This window comes from Gallus gallus, chromosome 5 (genome assembly GCF_016699485.2).
Source record: "Gallus gallus isolate bGalGal1 chromosome 5, bGalGal1.mat.broiler.GRCg7b, whole genome shotgun sequence".
Classification (NCBI taxonomy): domain Eukaryota; kingdom Metazoa; phylum Chordata; class Aves; order Galliformes; family Phasianidae; genus Gallus; species Gallus gallus.
Genome location: NC_052536.1, coordinates 42,420,941 through 42,448,869, shown reverse-complemented (window position 1 = coordinate 42,448,869; position 27,929 = coordinate 42,420,941). Strand labels below are relative to the sequence as shown.

The following is a 27,929-nucleotide window of genomic DNA, read 5'->3' as shown; positions in this document are numbered from 1 at the left end:
GAAGTGCCATCCAAGTGAATTAATTATAACAATATGTTTTCCAATTCCACCTGGCAATTATTCCCTTTTCAGAATAGTCAACTTTGGTCTTGTTTACAGATTTTGAACAGACTTTGCAACAGATCCATAACCATGTCACCATTTCACTGTCTATTCAAAGGAATAGGAAGACAGCTGTGCAGCTGGGCAGGTGACAGCAGCACTGAGACTGAAGGGATGTCACAGTGTCTTCCCCTGACTGAGGGCAGGTCCACTCTCTGACTCAGATCGTATTTCCATGGATGTGGGTAAGGAATGAGGTTCCTAGATTATTCTGTTTCTCAGTCTTTCCAGTCCTGAAGTCTTTGTCTATAGCATGAGTCTACTTCATGGAAGTAATAGTTTAGCATTTTTCCACATAGCATTTTGATCCACTCAGGCTGGAATCTATACAGCAAAAAGAGTTAAATGTGTCTTATGTCTGCCAATGTGGATGTATGGAGATAGTAACACCATTTCTTCTTAGACTGAATTCCTTTTTTTTTTTTTTTCTTTTAACTCTTAACAGTTTTTTGTAATGTTTGCTGCTGTGAGAGCTGTCTTCAAAGTGCAGATGAGTTTCACCCATGCTGCCAGCGTGGCTTTATCCTCAGCTCCCTTTGAATTACATGCTTGTCACTCTGATAATAATTTTCTGGCCTCTGAATCACAACATTAAAGCAACTCTGTCTGCTTGGACTCTTAATGTTAATATCATCTATACTTAGCTTCTACTATAAGCCTAAATAAAGTAAGATATAACAATCATTAACACACTTTTCCATTAGCAGCATAATTAATCCTACAAATACCTGGTATAAAACTTGATTTATTCAAGACAAGTTCAATGTATGAATAAACAGGATCTGGATTTACGTCACATTACACCAAGCTTGAAATTGGCTCTTATATTTCTTTAATGTCCAACATAGTTAAACTAATGATGGCCTTGCATCACATGTTAGATGGATATGCGGGTATATGTGTATATGGGTGAAACAAAATTATTTCTATCGAAAGATACTGCACTGTATTTTTCAAGAGCACTGAAGAACTGCAGGTTGAGGAGGGAATTTTCTTTAATTGAAACATGTTAGGTGTCTCATGGCTGTTCAGTCAATGAATCCATCATGATAGTACTGTCTCCAGGGAAACTTGGAAAGTTATTACCTAGAAACTCAATGAAGATCAATTATGTCCTACCACCTGCACACTGAGCAATACATTTGAAGAATGGCAACTGCATGAAATGGAAACAGAGTGGCAAAGGAGGTTTTTTTCCTGCCTTAGTATATCAGTCATAGTAAGCATCTTGTTCTCTCTGTGTCCTATCTGATGAATTACAATTGGAAAGTGCTTTCAGCACCAGGAAAAAGTTTGTCTTGCTACAATGCACCCCTTTGCTGTAGGGTGACAAAGTATCTTTACAACAGTTGGGTCTTTGTGCCTGGGTACCACCAAGAGCAAGCTCAAAGCAAAGAAGGTCCCCCAGTAGAGAAGGCTAAACCCCAGAGACTTTCTTGGATGGGCCAGCAAAAAGCTGTCTTAGGTTTGCTTAATCAGCAAATGCTGCTAATTGCCAGCAATGGGGAGATATAGAACCCCCCTTCAGCACAATAAAGGGAGTTTTTAAAAGGTGTGAGAGTTGCAAGAACTGCTGCAGAAGTGATTCCTGTAATGATTCCTAGATTTAATTATTATTAATGACTATACAGTGCTCAGAGCCATTATTATGGCTCTTTATTAAATGCACAGCATGCACTTTTTTTTTTGTATCCTGGAATTACGAATTCTAATGGCTGTTCACTACTAGAAGGCTGCATCCTTCATAAAAATTTGAATTGTGGTGGTTAATTCTGCTGAGCTTATCTCATTTCTGGATTTTCATATCAATCTTAATTAACTACTGTGGAATTGAAAGCAAATAAGAGGCTACAGGAAAGAAAGAAAGTTTTTAAAGAAAATCTGTTAAAATATGTACTGGAATGAATTTAGTTACTTATGATGATGAATAAATTAATTGATTATTGGTTCTACCAAAGCCTTAGTGCAGAAGCACAGTTTCGTACCTGTTTTCCAAGCTGACATCAGACCAAGCTGTTTTATATTTTCATCTGAGGATGCCTAAGATTTGACCTAAGAATTCTTATGGAATCTGCATACGTATATGGCAGCAGTGCAGCAGATCTGGCAATGCCTTACCTATTCTACAGTTACATGGGCAAGTGCTTGCAAAATCATGGGCTCTTGTGAAATGCAGCCTGGCTTTGCCACTTTCAGTAATAAATTATTATATAAAGCACCATGTAAACACAGAATAAGCAATTACTTTGAACATTTTGGGGTGTTGATTGGAAAATCCCATTGCCAATGAAGAGATCAACAAAGTTATTGAGGAAATATTCTTCTTCAGTGGAACAAAACCCATTTGCTTTATTCATGTCACCTATCTGGATATCAGCACATACGCTACTCCTCAATTCCTTTGGAAATGAACAGCCTAAGAGAAACCTTGATAGCCCAAGGAGAAGCTGCAGCTTCCAGCAATGCCAGACAAATGGAGGCTCAGAGGAGTGTGAGGCTTGGATACCCTGTTTTTTGATCTTGAAATGTATAGGGTATAATGTATAACAAAAAGCACCATGTAGCTTTGAAAAAGTCTGCTTTGCTTTGTTAAAAGTCTGCTTGTTTGCTCCTGTTACATACAGTCATAGCTACAGATCACTCACTGCATACACCTAGAGTCATGTTCTTTGTTTTTTTCCTTCTGGCCATGGTGTTGAGTTACTGAATTTCTGCAGTAGAGGTCATAGCAGCAATGTTGAGGGAGCAGCAGGAATGAAACTCCTCCAAAGCACAAGCTGTTCTCCCCTTCATGTGGTACAGAGCACGTGGCACACTCCTGTGCCAGCTGCGGTGAACAGGGGACAGTTCTAACTCTCACCAACACTCTGGAAATTCTCTGCTTGCATTTTGGGCAAGCAGCAAGGATTCATGGACTTAAACACCCATGCAGGCTGCACTGCTTATCTGTTCTGCAGACCTGTACACACAATGTTCTCTGGGAAAAATAGATTTTTGAAGCTGTGTTGCATCTTTTTAGAGGCTTCAAGTGCTGATATCTAGGAAACTTAGCAATATTTAAATACCTTAGTCAAAAACAAACCTGGCTTCTTTTGGGTGTGACTGTCAAACTGCAATTTGTCTTGTGATGCTTTCCTGGCTACTTGCTGTTACACAGCTTTTCAATGCCTAAGTGCCCAAGAAAGTGATCATATTAGTTCTCAGCTTTCTTTTAAGGTAAGCAAATATACATGCAGTACAGTTTTTTTAGCCTCTTGATAATTTTTGTGAAGCTCCGTGTTCAGACTGTGCAGCACAAAGTAGTTCACTTCTTTTAAAACTTGTCATGAAGATTTTCTTATACCAAATAAGCAGCAGAAAGGTGCTTCTCTTCTATTATGGGCTCATCTGTGCTTCACTACTAATAAATTAAAAGCTTTCTGTTCACTGGTGCATTGCCAAAATATTTCAGCTGTTGAACATCCCATTTCTTTATCCTCTGTCTTGCTCTTCAGACTTGCTCACTCTAGGAATTTGCCATAGTTAGTGATACTAACAAGGATTTGTGTAGTACTTCTTGTATTGATTTTCAGACAATGCCAGAGGAAATGCGTTATTTCACAAGTATGCCCTCTTTTGTGTTACTGACAGAGACTTCGACTGTAGTCCTTTTTGCCTGAAAGGTCAGTAATTTAGTAATGTCAGCCAGGTGGATCTTTTCTTATTGACTCATTAATATAACAAAGGGCAGCTATATCCAGAACGATTATTATGGAATATATGATCTCCCCATCTGTTACAATAGGATATCGATAGCCCAGACAGGATGACTCATAATTCTGATGCAATGTCCTATGCATAGTATACATCATGGTGGCAGATGGAAGAAAATGGATCCAAGCAGATGAATCTGGGTGAAGTGAATGTTGAGCATATGGAGGTAGAGTGCGGCAGAGCACCAGGCCTAATTTCTTGCCAGAAAGAGCAGCCTGACAATTGGCATCTCCACAATCACCAACGATTAACAAAATAATTCAGCTGAGGAGGCAGAAGTGCTCACAGCACCATGTATCCTGGCCTTAGTAGTGGCTAAGCAGCTGCATAGGGATAGCCAAGGGATATTTTAGCTCCAGAATAGTATGCCGGAGTGACAAACTGCATAAACTGCTCAGGTATGAAACATTGACCTTGTCTAGATTTATTTTTGATTGACTGATAGGGCTTCCCTGTGCCAAAAAAAAGTCATTCTGAAGTAAGTGAGGTGATAAGCACATTAGCAATGGAATGCAGGGCACCATATTTTCTGTAATGGTGACAAGTACACAAATCCCAGAATTTGTGTGAAGAGTGCAGCTCTTGGTAGTGGTAAAAGTTACAGGTAGGTTTGCAATATAGTGTTTCCCATACAGCATAGCAGTATTTGAGATACTCCAACAAGAAACCTAACCAAATGAAACTTGTAACAATGACACTCTTTTAGAAAGGAAAATCACACTGATTATTTTCTATTTAAAGTTTGAACTCACCATTACTAATGCCACACATACTACTCATTCTGTGAAATAGGATCTAGTTTGGACCTCTCCAGAGTTGGTAGGAATTATAGAATCACTAAGGTTGGAAAAGACCCACAGGATCATCCAGTCCAACCATTCACCCATCACTAAACCATGTCCCTCAACGCAACATCCAAACGTTCCTTGAACACCTCCAGGCTCGGTGACTCCACCACCTCTCTGGGCAGCCCATTCCAGTGGCTGACCACCCTTTCAGAGAAGTAGTGTTTCCTAATGTCCAGCCTGAACCTTCCCTGGCGCAGCTTGAAGCCATTAAGGAATCTCTCCTTGTAAGTCCAACAGGAGCTATATTATGCCTTCAGTATACTGATACTGATTTTAGGAAGTCTGCTCTATGGAAATAAACACCTCTAGAAGCTGAGACAAGATGATGAGTGAAATAAGTGACTAACACCAACTTTAACCGATCCTCTAGTGTTATTCTTGTTCAGTTCAAAAATTACAGTAATATGAGTCTGAGTTTGGGAAGGGAATATTCTTGATATACCTTCTGCAGAGGATTTCATGCAAAATCCAGCTCAGGGTAAGGGTATAAATTTCCATTAAATTCTCTTAACTGAGGATTTTCACTTAGAACTACGTTTTCTTGCTCTCCTGTGATCTGCAGGTGGGTACTATTAGGATTCATCAGGTGTATTTCTGGGGGTTGGGCAAATACCACCATGTTAGCATCTCTCCCTAACGTTCACAGAAATGCTCACATGCCATGCTTTCCTCTGTGCAGGCAGTAAGAGCCACCTCTGTGAGGTCTCAGGTCTGTTGCTGGGAGCTCATGAACCTCAGTTCCTGTCATACCACGTTGTCTTGGATTCTGCTCCTTAAAGCTTCTGGATAAGCTACAACTAATAAAGAATTTTGAGTACCTTGCAGGATCTGGGCAAACAGAGTTCAGCTGGAGTCTCAGATGCTCAGACCCACCCACAATCATCTTGTAACAAAAATCAGCTTTGTAAAATAAACTGTGTTTAGTACTTTGCATACTGCTTACAGTAGTATAAGGTTCAAGAGAAGATCTGAAAGCAGGGAGCAAATGCCATGGAATGGCACGTGGGTTGTATAGTTGTATTTTGCACCTTCCTCCCTCTCCTTTCCCTTGAGGAAGATTTATATAATTACATTGCCCATTTCCTACCTTCTTTCTTTTTGCCTACAGTACAATCCTCATAGCTTGAGGCTGAAAAAATCAGCTGTCTAACAGCCACGTCTATTTTAGGAAATCTAATGATTTACCTATAAACAGAAAGGAATATATCTGCAAGGTTCATCATACTAAACCTTGTGCTTCTAATAAAATATTGATTCTTACTCACCCAGTAATTTATGGCCTCAGTTTGCTTGATCGGGCACCCTGCTATTTGTTCACAAGATATAGCAATCACTGAAGGAGTCAAGGTCTTTTTAGAATACCAGGGAGCTGTGTGTGTTTTTTAGTTGTTGTTTTTTTTTTTTTTTAAGACAGTATAATCATGTGCTGCTTTATACATTGTTGTTACAGATAGATGAATCCCTGCAAGGCAAACACAATTGCCATACCCAAGGGAATCACAATTTTACATTTACACTTAGCTGAATTAATTTACTGAATTGGTGCATACTATAGTTAAAGGTCACTACATATAATTTCTGATAGTCACAGCTTTTTATGTGAATTCTCAAGTGCCACTGATAGAAAAATGAAAGCCAGGTTAGAGAGAATGGAGTTCTGTTCTGTGCTGAGATGGCTTTCTTCATTACTCTCTTTAGAAACATCTCTGTGGTTTAGCACCTTATATTAAATGTCATACATTTCCACAAATGGCTGATAGCAGGAAGAAATTCAATTGTCTTGGGACAAAAAGTTTATTTTTAGAGCCCCGTATCGTCTCCTTGGCATCAATTTTCTGTAATACTTGATATTAGCATGACATACGTAACATGTATATAATTGGACTACTTGCTGCATTGTGTCTATACTCTATTCATACTTAGGTTTTTATTACAGGAAGTTAAATATATGCATGTGGTGACTGATCACAGAATTAAAAAATGGGAAAGAATGTCCTTTAAAATCTGTTTTTACATCCATTAGAAAATAGTCTGTGCTGCCAATTATTGTGTAAGAGGACATAATTCTGGTTAGGTAGGGGTGACCATGCAATAAGGAATTTATCCTGTCATGGTTTCCTATCATTGAGGAAGGGAAATCAGATATACATTTTTTTTTGCTATGGTGATTCCTTGCAATGCTATCTTCCATCAGCTTTAGGTATGTCTCTGCCTGCCAAAATACATTAGCATGCATGCTACTGCCCAGCTGAATGTGTGCAGCATGTTACTCCTTAAAAAGTGATGCCCAATACAAGAAAAGAGCAGAACAACCTCCTAGGATGGCAGCATGACAGGAAAGGAGAAGGTCTTTGGACATAGTGAGTCTGGCCCAGCAGATTTCTATGTTAATAAAAATTCCTGTATGTGGCTCATAATGAATTACAGGTACAGCTATTGCTAATACATCAACAGGCAACATCACACAGGATCGGGCCTGTACATTCCTTCAGTATCTGGATCATTCAATCATGTTCCCACAAGACTAGAAATTTCAGATACCTCCCTTATTGTCAAAACTTTCTGGCATGTATTTTCTCATTCTGTCTTGAACAGCATGGAATGAAAAAGATTAGGACATCTGTTTTTCTTTTGGTGAGTTATCAACCAGTAATTCTTGTTATAGAACATAAACTTGAAATGTGTGTTAGTGGGAAACGATGACAAGACCAACAACCATAGTAAGTAATAATAATAATGATAGCAATAATAATAATAGCAACAATAACAACAATAATAACAACAATTGTGCTGGCGAGGGCTGATGAGAACACTGCCAAAATACATTTCTGAAATTAAAAATTTAACTTGGTTCAAACATTTCAAAGAGTCTTTTAGTTATAGAGTCTGAAGCTGAAATCATGTGATTTTGCCAAAGATTCTATTCCCAGAAGCTGACCATACTGTTGATTCTCCTGAACCATTATTGATCAGTTCTATTTTTGCTGCTGATAGGTGTTGATGGCATTGTTTGCAATTACAGACCATGATAGAGTCAATAATAATTGAGGAGAGAATTTGCATCCTTCCTGGGCTTGGCTCTAGTATGAATTACTATTCCTAGATTGCAAAAGGGGAGATGAAGGACATTTGTCAAGGTTTTTGAAAGGGAAGTGTAATTAGAGCAACTCAAGCAGCCTTGATTTCCTTGTTTTAATTCTTGATTTTCTTATTTTGCCTGATAATGTTCAAATGGGTTTAGTCTGTGGGTAAGAATGACAAAGCCATAAAAAGAGTAATGTGTGTTTCTTTGAAAGCAATGGCATGCTTTGTAGAAAGCACAGATGCACAGGAGGAGCATTAAAATAATCTCAGGACACACAGATATGTGTGGTACTGAACTAGCTCATAACTGGATGATTTCTTCTCCTTTCTCTTGTTTATTGTATTGTAAAGGGAAATATTGAGTTTAAGGTTTTTATTCTCAGAAAACTTTGGTGACTTAATTAAATCAAAGGAAGTTTCACATGCAAATATTAAAAGTTACTAGGCCTAAAAAGCTATTCTGGAAGTTTCTGATGGTTTCTGGTGGCATTCTGAGACCCTACAATGCAAACTGTTGGCTGAGTGTTCAATGTTAGCAATGGTTTCCCATTAGCAATGGGATCTAGAGCTAGAGCTGGCATGTCTCCCATCTGTGCTACCTATGTCACCAATACACAAGTTCTGTAATGGCTCTGATGAGTTCTGTCACAGCTTTGAAGTCAGGTGTAGAAAAATCACAGGTTAGTGGCAGGTACCACCAGTACGTTGACAGATCCATCATCCTCAGAAATAGCAGCTGCTAAACCTCTCAAAGCTTCTTGTGAACATCCTTACTGCACACCCTAGGAAGTTTTTTGAGTAGAGGTATGCAATGGTCCTTGTATGTCCACTCAGTTTTACTTCAACGATAAACAAACAAATGGCTCCTGAGAGAGCTAGAAAGGCTTTTTCTGGATCTCATCAAGCTCTATGGTCAGCTGGTCGGATAACTTTTAATTACGCATAGTTTATTTAGTCCTTTGTGCAACTCATTACAATGCTTGCATGTCTATGAAGACATTTTAAAGCAAGTAAAGATATTTAATTCTTTCATCATTGATACTAGTATCTGAGAATATTAGGAAAATTGCTCAACAATGAAAGTGGGTTATGGATTAGACAACGTAATGATAGGAATTTATTCACTTGGGACTTTTGAAATGAAACTAATGAAAAGATAGTAGGGAATAGTTACGTAGAAGGGGAATAATGGAGACATTTATTATTGTTTGTATCACTTTGCAGCTGTATGACATCTCAGATCCCAGCTGAGAGGGATTTCCAAATAGTGGTGCCCACTTATGATCATGTAATTATTAATTAGTATTACTGTAACACAAGTTCTGAAATGTAGATATTTACTTTTGTTTTTAAGAGTCCACATGTAGGTTTCATACATACATGTTAGAAAAGCAACATTAACTTCTGAATTAGGTTTTCAATGGATCAGTGCTTTTTTGGATGCATTTAGCTCATTCATAATTAACTATGGTATCTCTCTCCAGAGCCTGATTCATTCAACTTCTAAAAATCAGTTTCATTCAGTAATGCACTTTTTAATACATTTATTTTACTTCTACTGTCACTGCAATGACGAATTTATTAAAAATAGCTTGTGAATTAGTGGAATAGTGGAGTAGGGGAGGATTTTCAGTAACATTATGTTAAACCCAGGACATAGTGCAGGACAGAGAAATTGAAAAGAAGTAGTTTTTGAAGTATCACAAATCCATCTCATCCTCTGGTATTTTTTTTTTCCTGCTTTTCATTGCATAGAGGAAAAAGCATCCCATTTTAAATAGATGTTATTTCTGCCCAACATAGCACCCTGCAGTTACTCATACTGTGCTTATCCCCATATAATTATTAATATCGTGTAAAGGCTCAGCAAGACTCTCCTCATTATCTCTCTCAAATGAGAGCAAAATGAACTAGCACTGAGCTACCAAAGAGCTAAAGCAATGTGTGGGAGAGTAGTGTGGTGCTTAAAGGGTAATGGTCTGTCCTGCTGGCCCCTTGAGTGTGCATATGACAATTTTCCAGTGAGTGTGCACCAAGCAGAGTGCTGAGTGACACCTAGCATTTGTGAGCCTGAATCTTTCCTGAAATAAAAGCCTGGTCTGAAATGATGGAAAAAGCCAGAGTTCCTCATAGCAGCAACAGGCTTTATTAGCAAAGGTTAATTCCATAGCAGATGTAAAGCTGTCCAGCTCCATTGACTTAGGAGGGTTCATACCAGTTTGCAGAGCTCTGGAACTTACTTCTTGAGCCTTAACATACTCCAAAGACATAATAAGATCTGTTCCTGACTGCACAGTGTAGACAATTCAAAGTCCGGTTTCTATTAATCTGTAATGGAGCTGACTTCTTTGAGGGCATGTCTTATACAGGTTACTCATCTGTAGCATCCCTGAGTTTCACCTAGGAGGAAACACTGGAGCACAGTCTCAACTCTGACCAAAAGTAAGGGGTAGCTCTTCTGGATGGTGGGACATTGAGATCTGACTGCTGAGTCTTGCCTACTGTAAAACAGATGACTAGAGCAACTTCTTAGGAAGTCGTGGTTGCTCTGATTACTGTAAACAAACCTGTAAATCAATAAAATGTGCTCATCCCCCTTTCCCAAGAATAATTCTACCCAAGAACCAGAGTTTTACTCTGATATATAGTTGATCTTATTTAGAAATAATATGCCCTCTGAAGGAGAAATTTGTAAATAAATACTATCAGAATAATATAGTGGAATAATTACACCAGAACTGAGAAGTATTGAAGGGCAAATATCTGTATACATTGTGGCCTTCGTATGTATAAAATACAGTCTTACAGAATCAGATTATAATCTCATTTCATACCACAGAAGTGGGCATAATTCTATGGAAGAACCTTTTATACTGAAGTTTTCCTCTTGAAGTTTGTGAATTACTTAGACTAGAATAAAAATGGTTAAAGCTAATGCTTCTCACTGGATTATGTTTTATTCATTGTATCAACCAACAAGTACTCATTTATCTATGCAAAATTTAAAGATTTAAAAAGGGAAATGTAATTTAACCTAAGGATCTGAAACCATCTGTAGAATTATGGCTCTGAGTCTTCAGAGCTGCTTCTGTTGGTTGCTGTGACTCACAGATCATGCTGCAGTGTGCTCTGGATATCTGCTCTCACGGGCTTCTCAGAAACTACTGCAGATCAAGTTAGTATCACGCCTAACATCTTGTACCTTTTCTAAGAACATCTGGTTTTAGTAATATCTTGAAAACCAACATGAACTTAGATTGTGGTAGTTGTATTCTAAGGTTAAGATATAAATCTTTTACAAATAAATTTAAATGTTAAAACTACATTTTTAATGTTACTTCAGCTTTGTAGTAAGAAGGTATTCACCCATACAGCTAGCAAGAACCAAAATAACTCAATAACAGGAAATATGAAAAGCGGAAACATAAAGCAGAACGTTGTCTGCTCTTGCATTAAAGAGGAACCTGGTTTTGATGACATCATGCTTATTTTCTTATTGCATATAGGACTTTGTGGTGATCATCTTAGGAGATTCTTCCAACTCCAACAAAATTCTCTCAGCCTTGCTTTTAAATGTCATTGTGGTAAATGTGTCATTTCTTAACTCAGATAAAACATTCATGTCTAGTGAACTTTTTTGTTTGGGTTGTTCACTCCAAAAAAAAAAACCAAACACACACACACACACACACAAACAAAACAAAACAAGCCGAACACCACAAAAAGAAATGAAAAAAAAGCAACAACACAAAACAAAAACCAACCAAAAAAACCCAACCAAAACACCAACAAACTTAAACCTATAATAGTATATTTCCCGGTGTCAGTTGCTCGGGGTTATTTAATAATAAAGGTGTAAGGAGATAAACAGAGATAATTTTATAAATGTTCCTCTGGATATATAATGGAGCAGCAAGGCAGAGCAATATAGAGATATAGAAACATAGCAATATAGCTATAGCCTGGGGAAAAGACAAAAGAGAAGAAGGAAACAGCCATCAAGGACTAGCAACAGGGGGGGCAGAAAAGAAAGGAATAACAGGAACCTAATGGATAATATGGGATGGACCTGCAAAACTTAACATTCAGTTTCTTTCTTTGTTAAATTTAGGATTTAAGTGTGTATGATAGCAAAAAAAGAGCTGATGCTATACTGCAAGTCATTATTTACAATTTAGTGGCCAGGGTTTATTAGCTTAATTTCACGCTGTAGTTGCAGACATTTGGAATCATCCCAGAGTATCACATTTTTGAAATGACATCATTTTCATATGAATAGCATTGTCTAGAAAAAAAAATGAGTACAAAGGAACAAAGCTAATAAATTCTGAGAATTTAAATAATTCCATATTGCTTCCTGAAACTCATAAATAACTTTGAAACGAAGACCAAAATTGATGAAAAACTAGGTAATTAATGAAATTTTGTCTGGGGTTGAGAAGACTCATAATTGTCACTAAAGTATTGAAAGAGTCTTGCATAATTGTTCTGTCTGTTTCTTACATACAGAAAGAAGAAAACCATGAATATGGCAAAGTATGAAGGAATATTGACTACACTTACAGGGAAAAGAAAGTACAAGAACTGAACAAAACCATAATGGATAATAGAACTGGCATTCCAGCTAATAGAAGGAAGAGGCCTAATCATCCTCATAAGCAGGTGTAGTGAGTTTGGAGCACCTGGAGAGCTTCATTGTAATGTGAGCTCTGTGGGGAGCAGGTACTGCCCTAGATATGAAGTTAGATCCTGCAGAGACTGGAGGAATTTTGTGGAAGAACATGATTCTAGTGCAGCACTTGGAAGGTCTGATGACTGAGGAAATAGAGGAAAATGATTAATTGTACTTCAGTGAGGTGAGTACCTATGAAGAAGCATGTAATTGTAATGTGGGTAAAGTATGAATCTGTTTCAGGGGTCCTTCAGTAATGCAGCATGCTTTAATGTACTTTGAGGTTGATAGTAAGAGAGCTGCTGCCCTGGGAGCTCATCTGCTATAGATGGCTGAGGCAAGGAACTGGCTGGTACGGGGGAAATGTGAATGTGTAGTGGAATGCGTTATCTGCTTGGTTGTGTGATACATCAGACAGGAGGTTTGGTAGACATAGGGAAGCCTTTCAGCAGCTCTGACTGAGCACAGGTGAGGCATTGGAGCTGGTACCAACCCCGGTAGCACAGCACGTGAAGGACATATGAAGAAAAAGTCTGGTGGGATGAGCACAGGAATGAGGGGTCCATCAGACTACAGACTAGAAGAACTTGCTTTTTTTAGCAATACAGATGCCTGCTGCCTGTCTGTGTATTTTGCAATAAATAGCAGGGAAGAAGAAGACAAAAGGCTTTTACAAAAAAGTAATTATAAGCAAGCTGTTAATAAATTTAGGCTTGTGGGAAGCTCATAAGATACAGGTAAGGTCTTTAGTTTTTTGTTGGGCTTTTTTTTTGTTTGTTTTGTTTTGTTTAACTTCCTGTTCTCAGGTCTGGTGATTCACAGCCTGATAGCTTGCAGCATCTCAAGGCTGAATCTGAAAGGACTACAGCAGCTCACCCTGGTTTTTCTGGAAACTTAGGGGCCAGCTCTGTTTGCACACTGCCTTTTTTCTATGTAAGAAACACATCTTAAAACGAGGATTTTTTTTTCCTTCTCTTCTATAAGACCTGACTGAGCAGACCAAAATCGCCACCTAGTGAGGATAGTCTCCCAGATCTCTCACTTCAGGCTTTCTAGTGCAATTATAATTGAGTCAACTATATTTGTGAAGTATTTTGCTACGTTGCTTTGATTGAAGATGCTATGTCATTTGTTCTGTGCAAGAGCAAATTAAGTAGAAATTAATTTGCTGAACAGGAAAATAGCCATTTTCTAGAAAGTGTGTACCAAGCATAGGAAAAACTATCACCTCTCTATGCAATTACAACTTGATTACTTGAATGTATTTGCAGTATATTTACAGGGGTCTTGAGGAAAGGGCTACACTCAATGTCTGAACTGAATATCTTACGTTTCCTGTGTGGGTTGTGTTTTGAAGAGTCTCTGAGCTCTTGGTCCTACTTTCTTTGAATGAAATGCTAGAAATAGGTAAACTGCATAATTGGCTGAAATCCACAGAAGTATCTTGAAGTGGTTTCATTTTTAGTAATCAATTAAAATGAGTGTACAAGATAAAACTACACAGACCAAGTTAGCCATTTTTGTAGAGGTTTCCAGTTAAATCTGCTTTGTAGGGTTCTTGAATCCTCCCTTATACACTCTATCGCTTTTCTCTTATTTCTATTTTGATGCTTTTTTGTGGCTTACTTCCTGTTATTGTGCAGAAATAAAAAGAATATCAAGCTTCAAAAAAAAAAAAAAAGAAAAAAATCTTAATGTGTCAAGATTTTATTAGAAATAATGACATTTAAAATGTAGTTTACTTAGAATTCTTTTACTCCACTGCTACATTTAGGCATTTAAGAGTCATAATTTCAAGGCTCTCCTTCTGCAGTGATAAACATAAAATACGAGATAAGGGAAACCATGAGAACCTCCAGCTACAGGAGTTGTTAACTTTTCAATAACCACATGAAAAACTTCTGGTGAAGTCATGTTGGAAAATAACAGAAGTTACTGCCCTTTCCTTGGTAGAGTTTGAGTTATGGTGATAAGTGCTTCTTCATGTTTTCAAAGCGGCATATGTCAAGCCTATCTAAAGTCAATTTTTGAATCTACTAATGATGTAGAAGGAATCAAAAAAGAACTTCAGAGCTGAATTTTTTATTTTCCAAAGGAGCTAATTTTAAACTGCTAAATGCTACTGCCTAAATTTATTTCCTGCTTTCCTCAGTAATAAGTCTTCCAAGTGTGAATGTTAGACTTAGTGAAGAAATGTGTTACTCAAACAGAACGTTACAGGGGAATTAACAACAGCTGTAAATTTCAGAGCAACTTTAAACACTGACTCACCAGGAATTCCTTGAGAATATATACATTGCAGTATTTTATAAGTTTTGTTATGTTCCTGTAGCAATATGTGGACCAAACTGGGACAGTGCATCATGCACTGATAGCCATGCAGACGGCTAAGGAAGATTGGCACTATTCTTATTAAATTAGCAGGAAATTGCCAGCTGTATTTCACATTTGGCACTAATGCTGTAACAAATGTGAGTGCAAAAGCAGTATTGTTTTCCTGTATGACATCTTGGTCTGAAACATTTAGTTAGGTTGGTTAGACTACACAGAATCTGTATGTTGATTCAGTGGGAGTTCAGATGGCCACGTGTACACACCCACTGCATACCAGGAAGGAGAGGTCATTTCTGCCTTCGTGGGGTTACTGTCAATGTATCATACAAAGTACTCATCTTTAGTCTGACCTTTTCTGGGTTCTAAGAGGGAGTAGAAACCTTAGTTTGCTGAGGATTATTTAGTGCATTGCAGTCCCTTAGGATGAGCAGAGAATACAGATGAAGCCATGTGTCTTTCTCTCTTCAAAATTAATCTTGGAGCAGTTGGAGCTTCTCTTGCCCTCTAAGTCTTTGGTGGTTGATGTTGTGTTTTTTTGTTTTTTTTTTAACCATCCTTCTCATCAAAGAGTTCTTGGGTCTGCTAAGGTGAAAGCTATCTCAGAAAATCAGCTGCTGTGAGCCAGCCCACTTTGTGAGACCCTGGATATATCATATGTGAGAGCTTTGTGAAGCCCAGTGCTTCAAACTAGGATAGCAGCAGGTGCAGTGAGAGGTGTCAAGGAAGCAAGAGGAAAACTGCATAAGAGTTGTGTCCCAAAGCCAATGGGACACATTGGTTGCACCTCTCCTTTAGACTGTGACTTTCTGGATTTAGTACTTGCCTTGACATCTGCAGTGGCATCAGAAGAAAACTGAGGGGATGATTCTTCTAATAGCTTAATATATCTCTGGATTAGGGCTGAAATCAAGGCACAAATAACTGGTAAACTGCTAGAAGTTTGAAATAATGTTTCTAGGTGTCATTTTTCATGTGGGGCAGGAAAAATAGCTGTTACTTCACATATCTGTTTTTAAAAGGGTGGAAACTTTTAAATGGTGAGAAACGAAAGGTAAGGTCATGGTTTTACAAGTCAGAATAAAACTTCAGCTGAAATTCAATATAGCACATTTGAGGATATTACCAACAGCTCTTGGAAAAAGACAGTAAGTGATTGCTTATGATAAGTGATCTTCAGTATCTTATCTGAAGGACAATGTACCATATCTAGATATCTTAAGAACTTTGAGGTTCACTGACATATGTAACGGACATAAAACTAAATGTTATGTTTATATGTTATTGGACACCAGTTCAGTATCTGACTGCAGTTCTACCAAATTTGTCGCCACCTTAGTTTTTCATCTAGCAACAGATTTTGTGTTCAGTAGGGAAGGAAAAAAAAAAAGAATCTGTTGTCTCTGGTATTGAACCTTTAACCAAGAAGTTGTTGCTATAGCAATAATATTTCTAAAAATACTAAATTTAAAGTAACAGCTTGTAAGAGAAGTTTTTTCTTTTCATTTTTTTCTCAAGGTCTCTCACACTCCACTTAAAGGAGCTGGATGTCTGTATTCTCTATCAACACAATACTCTAAGTCAATTTAAAAAGTAAAAAAAAAAAAAAAATCAAAAAAGGGAGTGACCTATTTTTTTCTTTAGGCTAGCATTGTATCAGTAAAACAGCCATTGTAGTGGAGCTGTACAAAAAGAACACAAATATTTAGAAGATGCACAAGGACTTTCCCTGTTATTTCCCACCCTCTATCAATACTAGGCCATGGCTTTTCAGATGTGCTACAGTGCAGTGGGTGATATTGGGCAGGTATAGGCTGCCATTTCACGGGGCTCTGGAACTACAGCTAGCTGATGTCTCATGGAAAGAAAACCCTAGCCGTTTTCAGAGGGTGCAGCAGTCACTCCAGACTCATGTGCGGATCCACGCTTCAGTTCCCTTTTTCAGGGCACTGGTATCAAGCACTCTAACACTCTTACTCCTTTATCCTCTCTATTGAGTGGAGACTGGGAGCAAATGAAGGAGATGCTGTTTTGCCACGTTGTAAACTGGAGAACTAGACAAATGATAACACTGATAAGCAATGTGAAAAGTGGCATGTAGCTAAACTATGGCACTGAACTTCCTTTCCTTACTGGCATAAAAGTGACAGTCTCAGAAACTTGTCACTGGAGTAATTAGAATCATTTTTAAATGTCATTCTCTGTGAGTGGAAACAGGAAGTGGAATATAGCTGAAATTCAGACTTCTCTTTGTCTTTCTCAGTTGCTCTGAAGTCAGACGTGTTAGAGACTCAGAAAAAAGTTAACTGAGAGTGTCTGTTAGTCCCTGTTAGTCCACAGCCACGTGAGTCAGGACTGATGTTAAGATGTGTAGTTGGATCAGAAAAGAACAATGGTCTGCATCACAAATACCGTGAGACAGCTTGTTGCTAAGATTCTAGGAAACACAGCTTAAATGAAGACTGAAATTGCACCAGCAATGTCATCACAGTTCTCTGAAAAACTCCTAGCTTAAGAAGTTGCAATTATATCTTTGCTGGACTACTGGAAGGTACGTTCTGCTTGAAGTCAATTATTGATGTATAAATTCACCTCTGCTGTTATTGTGCTGAAAACAGTATTGTTTAGCACTGACATTTTTACACTAATTATTAAATAAATTACCATCATAGTCCTTTAATTATCCATATTCTTATTGAATAGCTTGAGAAGAGAGATAGGTACTAGTGTCTCACCAAGGTTATACCTCAGTGATTTTAGGCCTTGTCTGTTAGGAAAAAATGGAATTTGAATTCACGTATTTCTTCTTGCCATTAAGTAGATCTTTGGATTTTATAAACACCTTTGAGTAAGAAATGTCCTTGCTTTTGAAGGACGTTTCTGTGAACTTGCATCTGATTTTTGACTGCAGAGCTACTAGGAGTTCTATACAAAATATTCAGTAATAATAGTACATGGATTGAGACCTGCATGAAGACATTTATTTTTCACTGTTCTATTCTCCTATAACATTGTGAGATTCTGAAAAAATACAGATGTTTATTTTCATGCAGTAAATTTGGTCCAGCTGGGACAAACAAATTTGGAGAGAGAATGAAAAAGAGTGCAAACCTTTAGCTATGTAGAAGTATTGAAGTAAATACAGAAATGATTGAAGTACAGGGCATTGCAGACTCCACATCTCAGCTTCCTCATAGTAACAAACAGTAAACAGATAAAGCTAGCATTTCACAACAGCTGAAGAGGCACCTATGTTCTATTTTCCTAAAGTGGACCCCTAATTTATCTGAGCTCCTTCAAGAAGACCAGCCTGTGGGCCAGCTATTGTAATTGATTTCCTTTATCTCAGAATGGATCTTCAGTAAGGTAGGGAGGTGCAAAATGAACTGATGCTATAAAAAAACATCCAAAAGTAATAATGGAAGCTGGTCGAAGCTAAGCTTTTCATAAACAATGGTGGAAAATTCTAAGGTATAAAACTACAGGGCCAAATTTTGTGGAAGTGAAGCTCTTTGAGCAGGGTCAGAACCTTGAATATACATTCTCTACTGTCTCTTCCCCTGCCTTCATAGATTTGGCTGCCTGTGAGGAGGCCAGTGCTGGGATGGTGCTGTCATGCAACCTGGTCCAGGCTGCTGGGAGAAGTTATGTGAGAAGAAGCTGGAGGATTCTTGATGGTGATTCCCCCTCCTTGAAACTGGTGTTACTTGTCAGTTCAAGCACTTGCACTGCTGAGGTACATTTCAGATATGGTGTCTAGCCTTGTACCTCACTGATCCTGACCTTAGCTTGCTGCCTTGGCTTTCCATCTCAGCCTCAGAATCCTTTGTCACTACGGATTTGTCCAGGGCTGCTGGCTGATGCTGGTTACCATCACTAGATCTGATCTGCACACGTTGCTTGGGTGCTGTGGGATCGCACAGCTCTTCATTGAGCTTTCTGGTTTCTGGTTCCCTGTCCCTTGCAGAGCAGCCAGCTCTGATGCTTCCTGACACACATGTTAAACTTGAATAATTTTGTTGTTTAGCTTTAGTTGTCATTACCCCTTATTTAATATAAGTTTAAACCCCAAGAGATTTAGATTTCCAACTTATTTTGGCATGTAGAAGGTGTAGAAATAAATTAATGAGATTTTTTCCCCATGAAGTTACAGTGAATCTTAGTTCTGCTTTTATTCCAGAACTGCAGCGAAATTTCATTCTATTGCATAACACATTATGTACTTAGGTCAGTATACGGACACATCTGTGGTGAAGCAATTTGCACTGATGTTTGCATACTTTTTTTCTTTCATAATACATAAAATAGAATTAAAGAAAAAAGTACATCAAAACAAAATCCAGTGTAAAAATTGATGGAAACAAAGAAAGGAAAGGAATATAACTATTTAAAGAGGAAGGTAGCAGCCAGAATAATGACACAAATGTTTATAAAAGTTCATAGCATCACATGATAATTCTGTTTGGAAAGGACCTAAGAAAGTCTCTAGTTCAGTTTCCTGCTCCAAGCAAGGTCAGCTATGAGGCCAGAAGAGGTTCCCAGGGCTTTGTCCAATTTAATCTAGAAAATCTGAAAGGATGGAGAATCCTCTTGCTGTCATGCGCTCCACTGCTTGACAGTTCTCATAGTTAAAAAAAAAAATTACTTTTATCAACTCTGATCCTTCTTGCTTTGAGTTACATACAATTTATTGTCCTTCTGCTATATACTGCTGTGAAAAGCTTGGCTCCATCTTCTCAACACTCTTTATAGCTATTGCAAGGCTGCCATTAGGAACCCCCCAAAGTCTTCTCTTCACCAGGCTGAAGGTGCTCAGTGTCCTCAGCCTCTCAGGTTCCCTTCTCAGAATGTGAAATGAATCAAAAAATATAAATAGACGTAATCAGGAACAGTGGAATGAAAGTGATTCTTTGTAATGGAGATATTTTCTGAGCAGAGGGGTCTTGTTATAAGAATTTCCATACTGACTGTGACCACAGTATGTTGGTCCTCCAAGTACAATGCCAGTCCTGGGTGTGTGCTGAAAAATTCTTTTGATTACAGAAATGTTTTTTTTCATCCTCTATGAAACTGAGAAACAACCATAACTGAACCTTCTTCCTGGAAACTGGCCAAAGGTGAGAATTTTATGAGAGGAGACAAATTTCGACCATCTTTTCACAGGAACATGTGGCCATTGCTACCTGTGAACCATGCGAACAGATACTGCATTAACAGCTCTATTTTTGATCTGTGCTAAACTTCAACCATTTCAATATTTGTGTTGTTTCGTTGCCTTATTTTTTATTGGCTTGTTAGTATTGTTTGTTGGCTTACTGATTTACTATTTTTATTTAATTGTCTGACTGAGAGCTCTGGAAACTCTAGCTGAGGTCTCCAGCTGCAGTTAAGTAAATGAATATAAACCTTTTTGCTCCTTTGACTACACAAACAGAATTGCATTCCAGATTTCAGTCACAGTAAGCTAGACTGAAGACAGGTCTTTTCTTTCATGAAGGTATCTTTCAATTCTTTCCTTTTCTTTCTAAACATATGAGGTAAAATTTCATCTTACTTATCCATCTGTGGCTTGAAATTGGTTCCTTATATGCATTCTAAGTAATGAATCTTCAATTGTCTGAAATTGAGTATTCGTAATGAAACGGCATGCCACATTATAATATATTAGAACTTTTCCAAAAGCTAAAATGTGTAAGAGCAGGTAAGTATCTCTCTACACGTGGTAAGATTTTAAGATGTGGTTAACTGGGGAGGTTAGGCTGAAGGAGAATTTGAGTCATTACTGAAAGGCAGGAATCATCATAACACCGTCAGTTTGTTTGCTCCTTTGTGAATCATTTGAATATTCTTTGTGTGTGTCCATTTTTCATTCATTTCTATCACAGTACTGATCTAAGAAAAAATCCTATAGAAGAATCTTTCTTGGATGAACTTTAGATTTCTGTTAAAACTGGAAAACTAGACTGAAAGGGCTTCAGCCTTCTTCCAGCTGAGTACGAGTGTACTGAGCACATGGGCTAGCTAGCAAGCAGGAGGAAGTTCTTTGGGGGACCCTCTGTAATTCTGTCAGCATGTCATGTTCATTCTTCTTGACTGTTTGTTGACACTGATTTATGTACCACACCTGATTTTAAGAAATGTTATGATGCTCTGCTGATATAACTGACCTTGCAATATATTCTTATTAGTTCCAGCTACTGATTTCACCTAGATTCATTTAGGAGTATTTTGAGGTTGTTTACTTAGATACAAACAAGGAAAGATGTATTTTTATTTATTTTGTCTTTGTTACCCCGTTTGCTTTGACTGTGCTCTCACAGACGTTTTACTGAGTCTGAGTTTCACAGGAAGATCTGTAGGTGACCAGTGCATTGCTCTTTGTAGCAGAATTGCACAGAGCATATTCTTCTGGTTGATTTCCTTCAGGCTTTTGTAGGCATAAGCAACACCTGAGCAAATTCAGAATGTCTGTTTGTGCACTTTCACTCACAAAGCAGTAAAGAATGGGATCAGCAATGCAATTCAAACTTGTAAAGGCTTGTGTGATTCTGTAGATCTTATACATTGACTGTAAAAGCTGTAGGTCAGAGGTCTGAGGTTCTTTGATGCTCCGAATAAGCAATACAACATGATAAGGAGTGAAGCAAACAATGAAAGTAATTGTGATATTCAGTATAAGTTTCCTGATTTTTTTCTTCTCTTCATCTACTGTGGCTTGATTACACCTCACTGCTTGGTAGATTTTATGGTAACAAAACAGAATGATTATCAAAGGGAGCAGGTACCCTGAGCATATCCGGAATAAGTTCAGCCGTGCCTGCCACAATTCCAGGGGGTATTTATCGTAACATAATGTATGATCTGTAGAATTGCAAGGATCATGAAATACATCTTTATTCATCAGTATAACTGAATTAACAGTACCTTCCAGGAGCCAAACAATTATGCTGACTATCAGTGAAATTCTTCTTGTGCGTAAGTGCTGGAACTTCAGGGGGTGAACTAATGCCAGGTACCTATCGAGAGAGATGCAAGCAAGAAGTGCAGTGCTGGTGTAAAAATTCATGTACATAAGGAAGGCAGAAAACTGGCAAAGCCTGGCAGAGAGTGTCCAGTTATCTCCATTCCAGGCATAATCAATCCACAGAGGCAAAATCACAGAGTACAAAAGGTCAGCCATGGACAGACTAAATAGGTAGACTGCCAACTCATTCTTTTTCCTCACCTGAATGCAAGACACATAGAGGGATATGCAATTAATGGGAATACTGATCACCATCACAGTGCTGTACACAAATGGAAACAAGTACTTATCCAGGGCATGATCATCATGGCACTTAGCAGTGTTGTTCATTGTTCACCATGTGTAGTTTGGGCTAATTCCAGCCCAGGTACAATAAAAAAAACAAGTCTGTAGTCTGGTGCTCATCTGTTAGTTTTTCAGGATCTGGTTGATATGATTCCATCTTTCTGTTGGAGGGGAAAAAAAAAAGTCAGCTACTACAACATTTTTGGGCTTCTTGATGGAGTTTTTTGGTTTTTATTTGTTATTTATTTAAGATGTAAATTGTAGGAGATCAAAAGATTTAAAAATCTCTAGCTGGTCACATGCAGGGGAAGAATCCCAATGTCTAAGAAGGTCAAGGTCAGTCAGTCAGATGCAATTTTATACAGCAGATTGAATGACTGAGACACGTCCAGAAAGACAGTCCTGAAGTCACAGGTTTCTACTGTGAGAAAGTCAAAGATTGGAGAATGCACCACAAAAAAACATTAAAAAAAAGAATAAGGTTCTGGCAGATTTCTTATCCCTGATATCCTCCTATTTAAAACAATGGTGAGACAAGGATAGAAAGATGGGGATTCAGGTACCTCCAGCTGTTGGGATCTGCTCAGAAGAGAACAAGTGGCCAAGTTGTACCCATATTATGAATCGCTCTTGATGCATCCTTACACTTCCCTATGTCTTACTAGTATGCAATTCCCCAATAAATTGTCATGCTATTCCAGCAAAGGTTACTGCTTGTCCCAGGAATATTTATGTGAAATATGGCAAGCTATTGGATTCTCGAATGCACAAGAAAATCTGTCAGGCTTAAGACTTCAAGGAGACGGAGACTGATTGTAAAATCACCAGCAGTTAAGCTCATCTTTGTCACTACCAGAACCAGGGGTGTCAATAGCTTTGGCATGAAAATACCGGTTAAATGGCAACCCTAACTAGAGCACTGCAACTGGAAAAGTTGGGTGCATAAATTTTGGAAACACTTAGATGAGTTGACTTTTCAATAAGAAAGGGGGTACTACCACGCACATGAGACAATTGGCAATCACTGATTATATCACGGTTCTGTCATTTGGAAACAAGCTGTGGTCTAGCTCTGCTGACAAATATACTAACTACTTCAGAGATCACCTCTAGCAACTCATCTCTTGTGAGCCTAGACTGCCAGCAGAGGAGATGAAGAGGTTGTAGAATGAGTAGGTTGCAAGATACAACTCCTTACAAGTGTTCTCACATATGAATCAGCTCAAACTGAAGACAGTTTATGGTATAGGAATTTTCCTAAAAGATAGGTAAACTCATTCTACCCTTTATGAGTCCGATGAATGCATGTGGAGGTTTGCAGGTTTGTCAGAGAAATCCACGTAGGTTTAGTGGTTTAGTGAGTGTTGAGAAGTTGTTACATGGATTTCTCTTTTCTATCGAGAAACTTTCACTGATATATGTATATGTGTGTGTGTGTGTGCGTGTGTGTGTGTATATATATAGATAGATAGATATAAAATGGAGCAATGAGAGAACTAACCAGAAAGAACAAACTTCATTTTAACATCATTGCTTTATTTGATCGAATTGGCTAACTTTTCACAGTTAGTCCTAAAATCATTCACATGCTTGAAAGGCAATGGAAATTCTTGAGGGCTTGTCGATCTGTTCAAGTGAGAAACTTTATTTACAAATTGAGTATTAAAAAAAAAAAATGCAGTGTTTGTATGCAAGACACACATAATATATCTGCTACTCAGTGTGGTTTATTAAAACCGCATGGTAAATAGGGCATTTTAAGCTTACCAACAGAGATAAGTATCGCAAATTAAAAATGAAGCCTAGAAATTGGATCTCAGGGTTTTTCTGGCCCAGTTTTTGACAAAAGCAAAGCAAACGTTTGCAGACTGATTAGATAAGTAACAGATAAAATACCTCCCTTCTTCTAATCACTTTTTACTGTCTTCTTTTTTCTTACCTGTGACAAACCTTGCAGGGAAATATGCCCTTTCAGAAGCATGTATGTAATGCGGCAGTAAGTGCATGAGGCAGTGATTTATATTTATCATGTGACTGAGAAATAGGAATTCCTTTTCCCTCCCCCACAAAGTCTTTCTCCATTGTTAACTGACTTGTTATATTATAGACTCAACATCCTTACATGCTCCTGACTTGTCTCCTCCCAAAGGTGGCTTTATCAGCTCGTTCATACTGACTTACAGACCAACAAACCTACCTTCAATTATCTGCTTTTAACTCACTCTTTTTAACAGTTTTCCTCTACTAATCTCACTGATCGTAAGGTAAAACATGACAGTATGTTGCACCTCTCTGAACAAACTGTATGTTCTTCAAGGCAAGGCCTTGCTTTGCTCTCCTACCAGCTGCCTTAAGGAATGAACAATGTAAGCTATAACTGGATAATGGCAGGCTGGGACACTGAAGATAATATTTAAAAAAACAAAAAAACAAAAAAAAAAACAAGCTGAGATCACATGAAATTTCCCACCTTGTCAATTTTTCTCTCCTTCATGTTCACAGTTCACAGCACCCTCGTGGCTTTCTTTTCTTTTCAACCAGTATCTTCAATAGTTTCTATGGACAATGCCCAGGAGGCCATCTGAACATCCTAGGTAATCCATGTCCCAGCTTTAATGACACATTATCAGTGCTACTCATATGAGGACATGCTAAAAAGTGTGTCATCAATACATGCCAGAATGACCTATAATGAAGTGTGTCACAGAGCCAGCAAGAGAAGAATATCACAACGTACACTGTAGTTTCTTGAGCAAAAATATAAAAGTAGAAAGATCTGTTTTGCAACTGATGACAACATATTTCTTTACAATTATCTGAGATATTATATCAGGAGAGCCTTTTCGTATTATACTTCCTTGCTTAGCACTTGTCTGATAATTATGACTATGTAATGTAAAATGATTTTTCTTACCTGAAAAAACGATCTGAAGCAATCCCAAGCTTTTTCTCATCTTCTGAGCGTACCTGGCAGCTTTGTCCTTAGTATATTTCTCAATAGTCAACTCTCTCTGTTAGACCAATGATTGAATGAGTATCATCGTCCCAAAATCTTTGCCATAAATCCGCTATTAAGAGAACTCTGGAGGGGGGGGAAAAAAAAAAAAGTAACTTGCAGTCCGATGTAAAATTTAGAGAAATGGTCTAGTAAATGTTATACATCAAGTAATGTGTGGAGACAAGCTTATAAATTAACTTCAGGAATATTACGTAATCTATTGGTATTGATGTATTTCTGCAGAATCTAATTTAGATTCAAAGATTTCACAATCTCAACATTTATGACATTTTGAAAGTAACAAAGTATGCACTTATCCTTTCATAAGCACAAATACAAAATGGACGTTCCATGCTCTTATCTGTACTTAAAAAACAAAACAAAAACTTCTAAACAAAAGCTGGAAGAGTCTTTAAAAAAAAAAAATTCCAATAAATCTGCTATAGTGTAGAAAATTATGAAAGATGGAGCAGTCTGTGAGGATTTTGTGTTAAAAAGAGGAAAGTTTGGTCACTAAAACAACCAGTTTAATTTTGGAAACATCCATGACTGATACATTTTCACCACATGTCCTTTATTTAAAATTCAATTTCATAAAAGGGGAAGTTGAGGTAAGAAGTACATGACATTATAACATGATACATTTTTGCATGTACTTGGCTCTTTAGATAAGACTCAAATGAAGAGAACACTGCTGCATCAGCTAGATCTGTAGAATAGTTGCTGAACTAATGCCACTGTGTCAGTCACAAGACGGAAGGACAAATTATTTTTTTTGTTTCTTTTATCTCTAAACAAGTTCAATGAAGCAGATGGATGTGTGTTTTTAACATAAGTTACATAGCTAGACTGATTTTCTGAAGTAGAAGGACCACTCACTGCTGGATATTTTCTTTAATGACCAGATCTCAAAACTGAATTCTGAAAACCTTCAGTTGAAGAGCTGAAATATGTCCTTCAGTAACACGGCCTTTTTTGCTTAAAATGAAAGGCATTTATTCACATGCAACACTAAATTGTCCTCACAGCTGGCTGAGATTCAGTAGAAATTCAATCAGGTCTGAAAGAATTCAGCCTTTTTAACTTTGAGATACGCTTCAGAGATTTTTTTTTATAGAGCATAGAGATTTCATTGATGTAAGCAAATAGAAAAAAAATATATATACATATACATGCATATATATATATTTAAGAACATGGACCACACGGATGAACGTTATTTTGCTATAACTTCCTGTGCATCATGTTTTCTTCTTTGCATATAGAAAGATGCTGTAGAAATATTTTCATATTCATGATGCCTGGTACTCTAGGAAGCTACTTTTAGAACAGCTTGTTTTTCTGCCAGGTTTTAAGGATGGTGTATATTCACATAAGTAATGCTGAGTGCCTTGTTAATACAATAAAATACTAAAGAACAATAATAGAAGAGCTACTGGAATGCCTTGTGAGGCAATTTTACAATGAGTACAGGACAGCTCAGAATCCTCAAAACTCATGCCCAAATTCTTCCATCCTTTCTCCCCTCTTTCTCTAAGCAACAGGTATTTTGATCATGGTAGTACTATTACAGCAATAAATCAAGCTGTCATGTCTTTTCTAACTCATTCTTTTGAAGTTATTTGCCCTTGTTTCATTTAAAAGTTAAAAAAGTACATTTCACTTGTGTTGGGGGTTGGAATATTACTTCCCCCAGAGCAGTCTTTTCTAGCCTCTTTTTAAATCCCTTCTCTTGTTGCATGATGTCAGCATTACAGTGAAGGAGAGCTAGGATAAAACCTGCACCACAACATAAAGAGTCTATCTGTCAATGGCTTCTTGAATTTTGTGCACTTACCTAGAGAATCAAATGTTCCCACCGAGCAGTTTTACTCCTCTACCGTCAGTAGGGTAATCAGGGTCTGGTTCTGAGAAGAGAAACTGAATCGACAGATAAAGTAACAGGAAGCTGCTCTTGGATGCACTAATGAAGCAACAGCACACAAGCTTTTTATTTTTTCTTTTCCTTTTTTTTTCTTTTTTTAAACAATGTACTCATATGGAAATATGAAAAATGATGGTAACCAGCTTGGTAAATCTTTTTTTTTTTTGGTAAATTTAGAAAAGTTTTAATGAAAATAATGCCAAATTGCATGAGTAGAGTATATTACAAACCACTTATTTAGGATATAACACATTCTGCAGAGAAACCATGCCATAGAAATAAAACACTGTATGTGTTCAAAATATAGAGGATTTTTCTGACCAAAAGATTTGGCACTTGCTGTTCCCTACAAATTTATTACAGAATCAAAGAAAAATGTACATATGAGGAATTCATAAAAAATATATCATAAAGATCTCAGGAGTTCCTTCTAAAAAACCTAATTATTTTCAGATCCTGTATTACTTTGTTGTTTCTCTTCTGTTTGCTTACTGATGGAAGCGAGTTTGTGAACAGTGCTAGTTAACATAGGATAACAAAAATTTCATGCACTTCAATTTGCATATTTGTTTTTTCTTTATACAAAATGAAGAGGAGATTGTACGTTGCTTTCATGGAAGTGATTCTTTTAATAGACAATTAGGTGAAAAAATTGCTACATGGCACAGTTTGTTAATTCCCTCTGTGATGAGAATACTGTGTTGTGTACCCTGATTTTTTATTTTTATTTTATTTTTTGTAAATTCAGTTTAGAATGATTTATGTCAGCTTCTAAGAAACTGGGTAGAATTTTTAATTGTACATCTATTGGGTAACAAAAAAATCAACCTATTTGATGATTCAAATGCTAAGGAGAAATGAATCAGACAAAATTAAAAACTCTAAAATTCGTACTTCTCTGAAAATAG

The 27,929-nt window shown here is 37.5% G+C and overlaps 1 protein-coding gene and 1 long non-coding RNA gene across 8 annotated transcripts; one reads left to right on the top strand and one right to left on the bottom strand.

The window, feature by feature from the left end:
* Window positions 1-51: 51 nt before the first annotated feature.
* On the top strand, window positions 52-18,492 carry LOC107053528. Its single transcript, XR_003075312.3, has 3 exons — window positions 52-287; window positions 12,297-17,341; window positions 18,363-18,492. It is a non-coding gene; the product is annotated as an uncharacterized LOC107053528 (long non-coding RNA).
* Window positions 17,750-27,005, bottom strand: GPR65 (G protein-coupled receptor 65). Of its 7 annotated transcripts, none has more exons than XM_015287727.4 (4): window positions 26,935-27,005; window positions 25,014-25,181; window positions 24,570-24,689; window positions 17,750-22,260 (listed from the first exon to the last, which is right to left on the bottom strand). In XM_015287727.4, the coding sequence occupies exon 4, from the start codon at window positions 22,142-22,144 to the stop codon at window positions 21,116-21,118; it is 1,029 nt and encodes a 342-aa protein (XP_015143213.1). In that variant the 5' UTR covers window positions 22,145-22,260; window positions 24,570-24,689; window positions 25,014-25,181; window positions 26,935-27,005; the 3' UTR covers window positions 17,750-21,115. The 7 variants fall into 7 exon arrangements, 6 of the variants coding, with proteins under 6 accessions (XP_015143213.1, XP_015143215.1, XP_040557491.1 ...); XM_015287729.4 differs by having other exon boundaries at window positions 24,570-24,655; XM_040701557.2 differs by having other exon boundaries at window positions 25,014-25,110.
* Window positions 27,006-27,929: the final 924 nt, after the last annotated feature.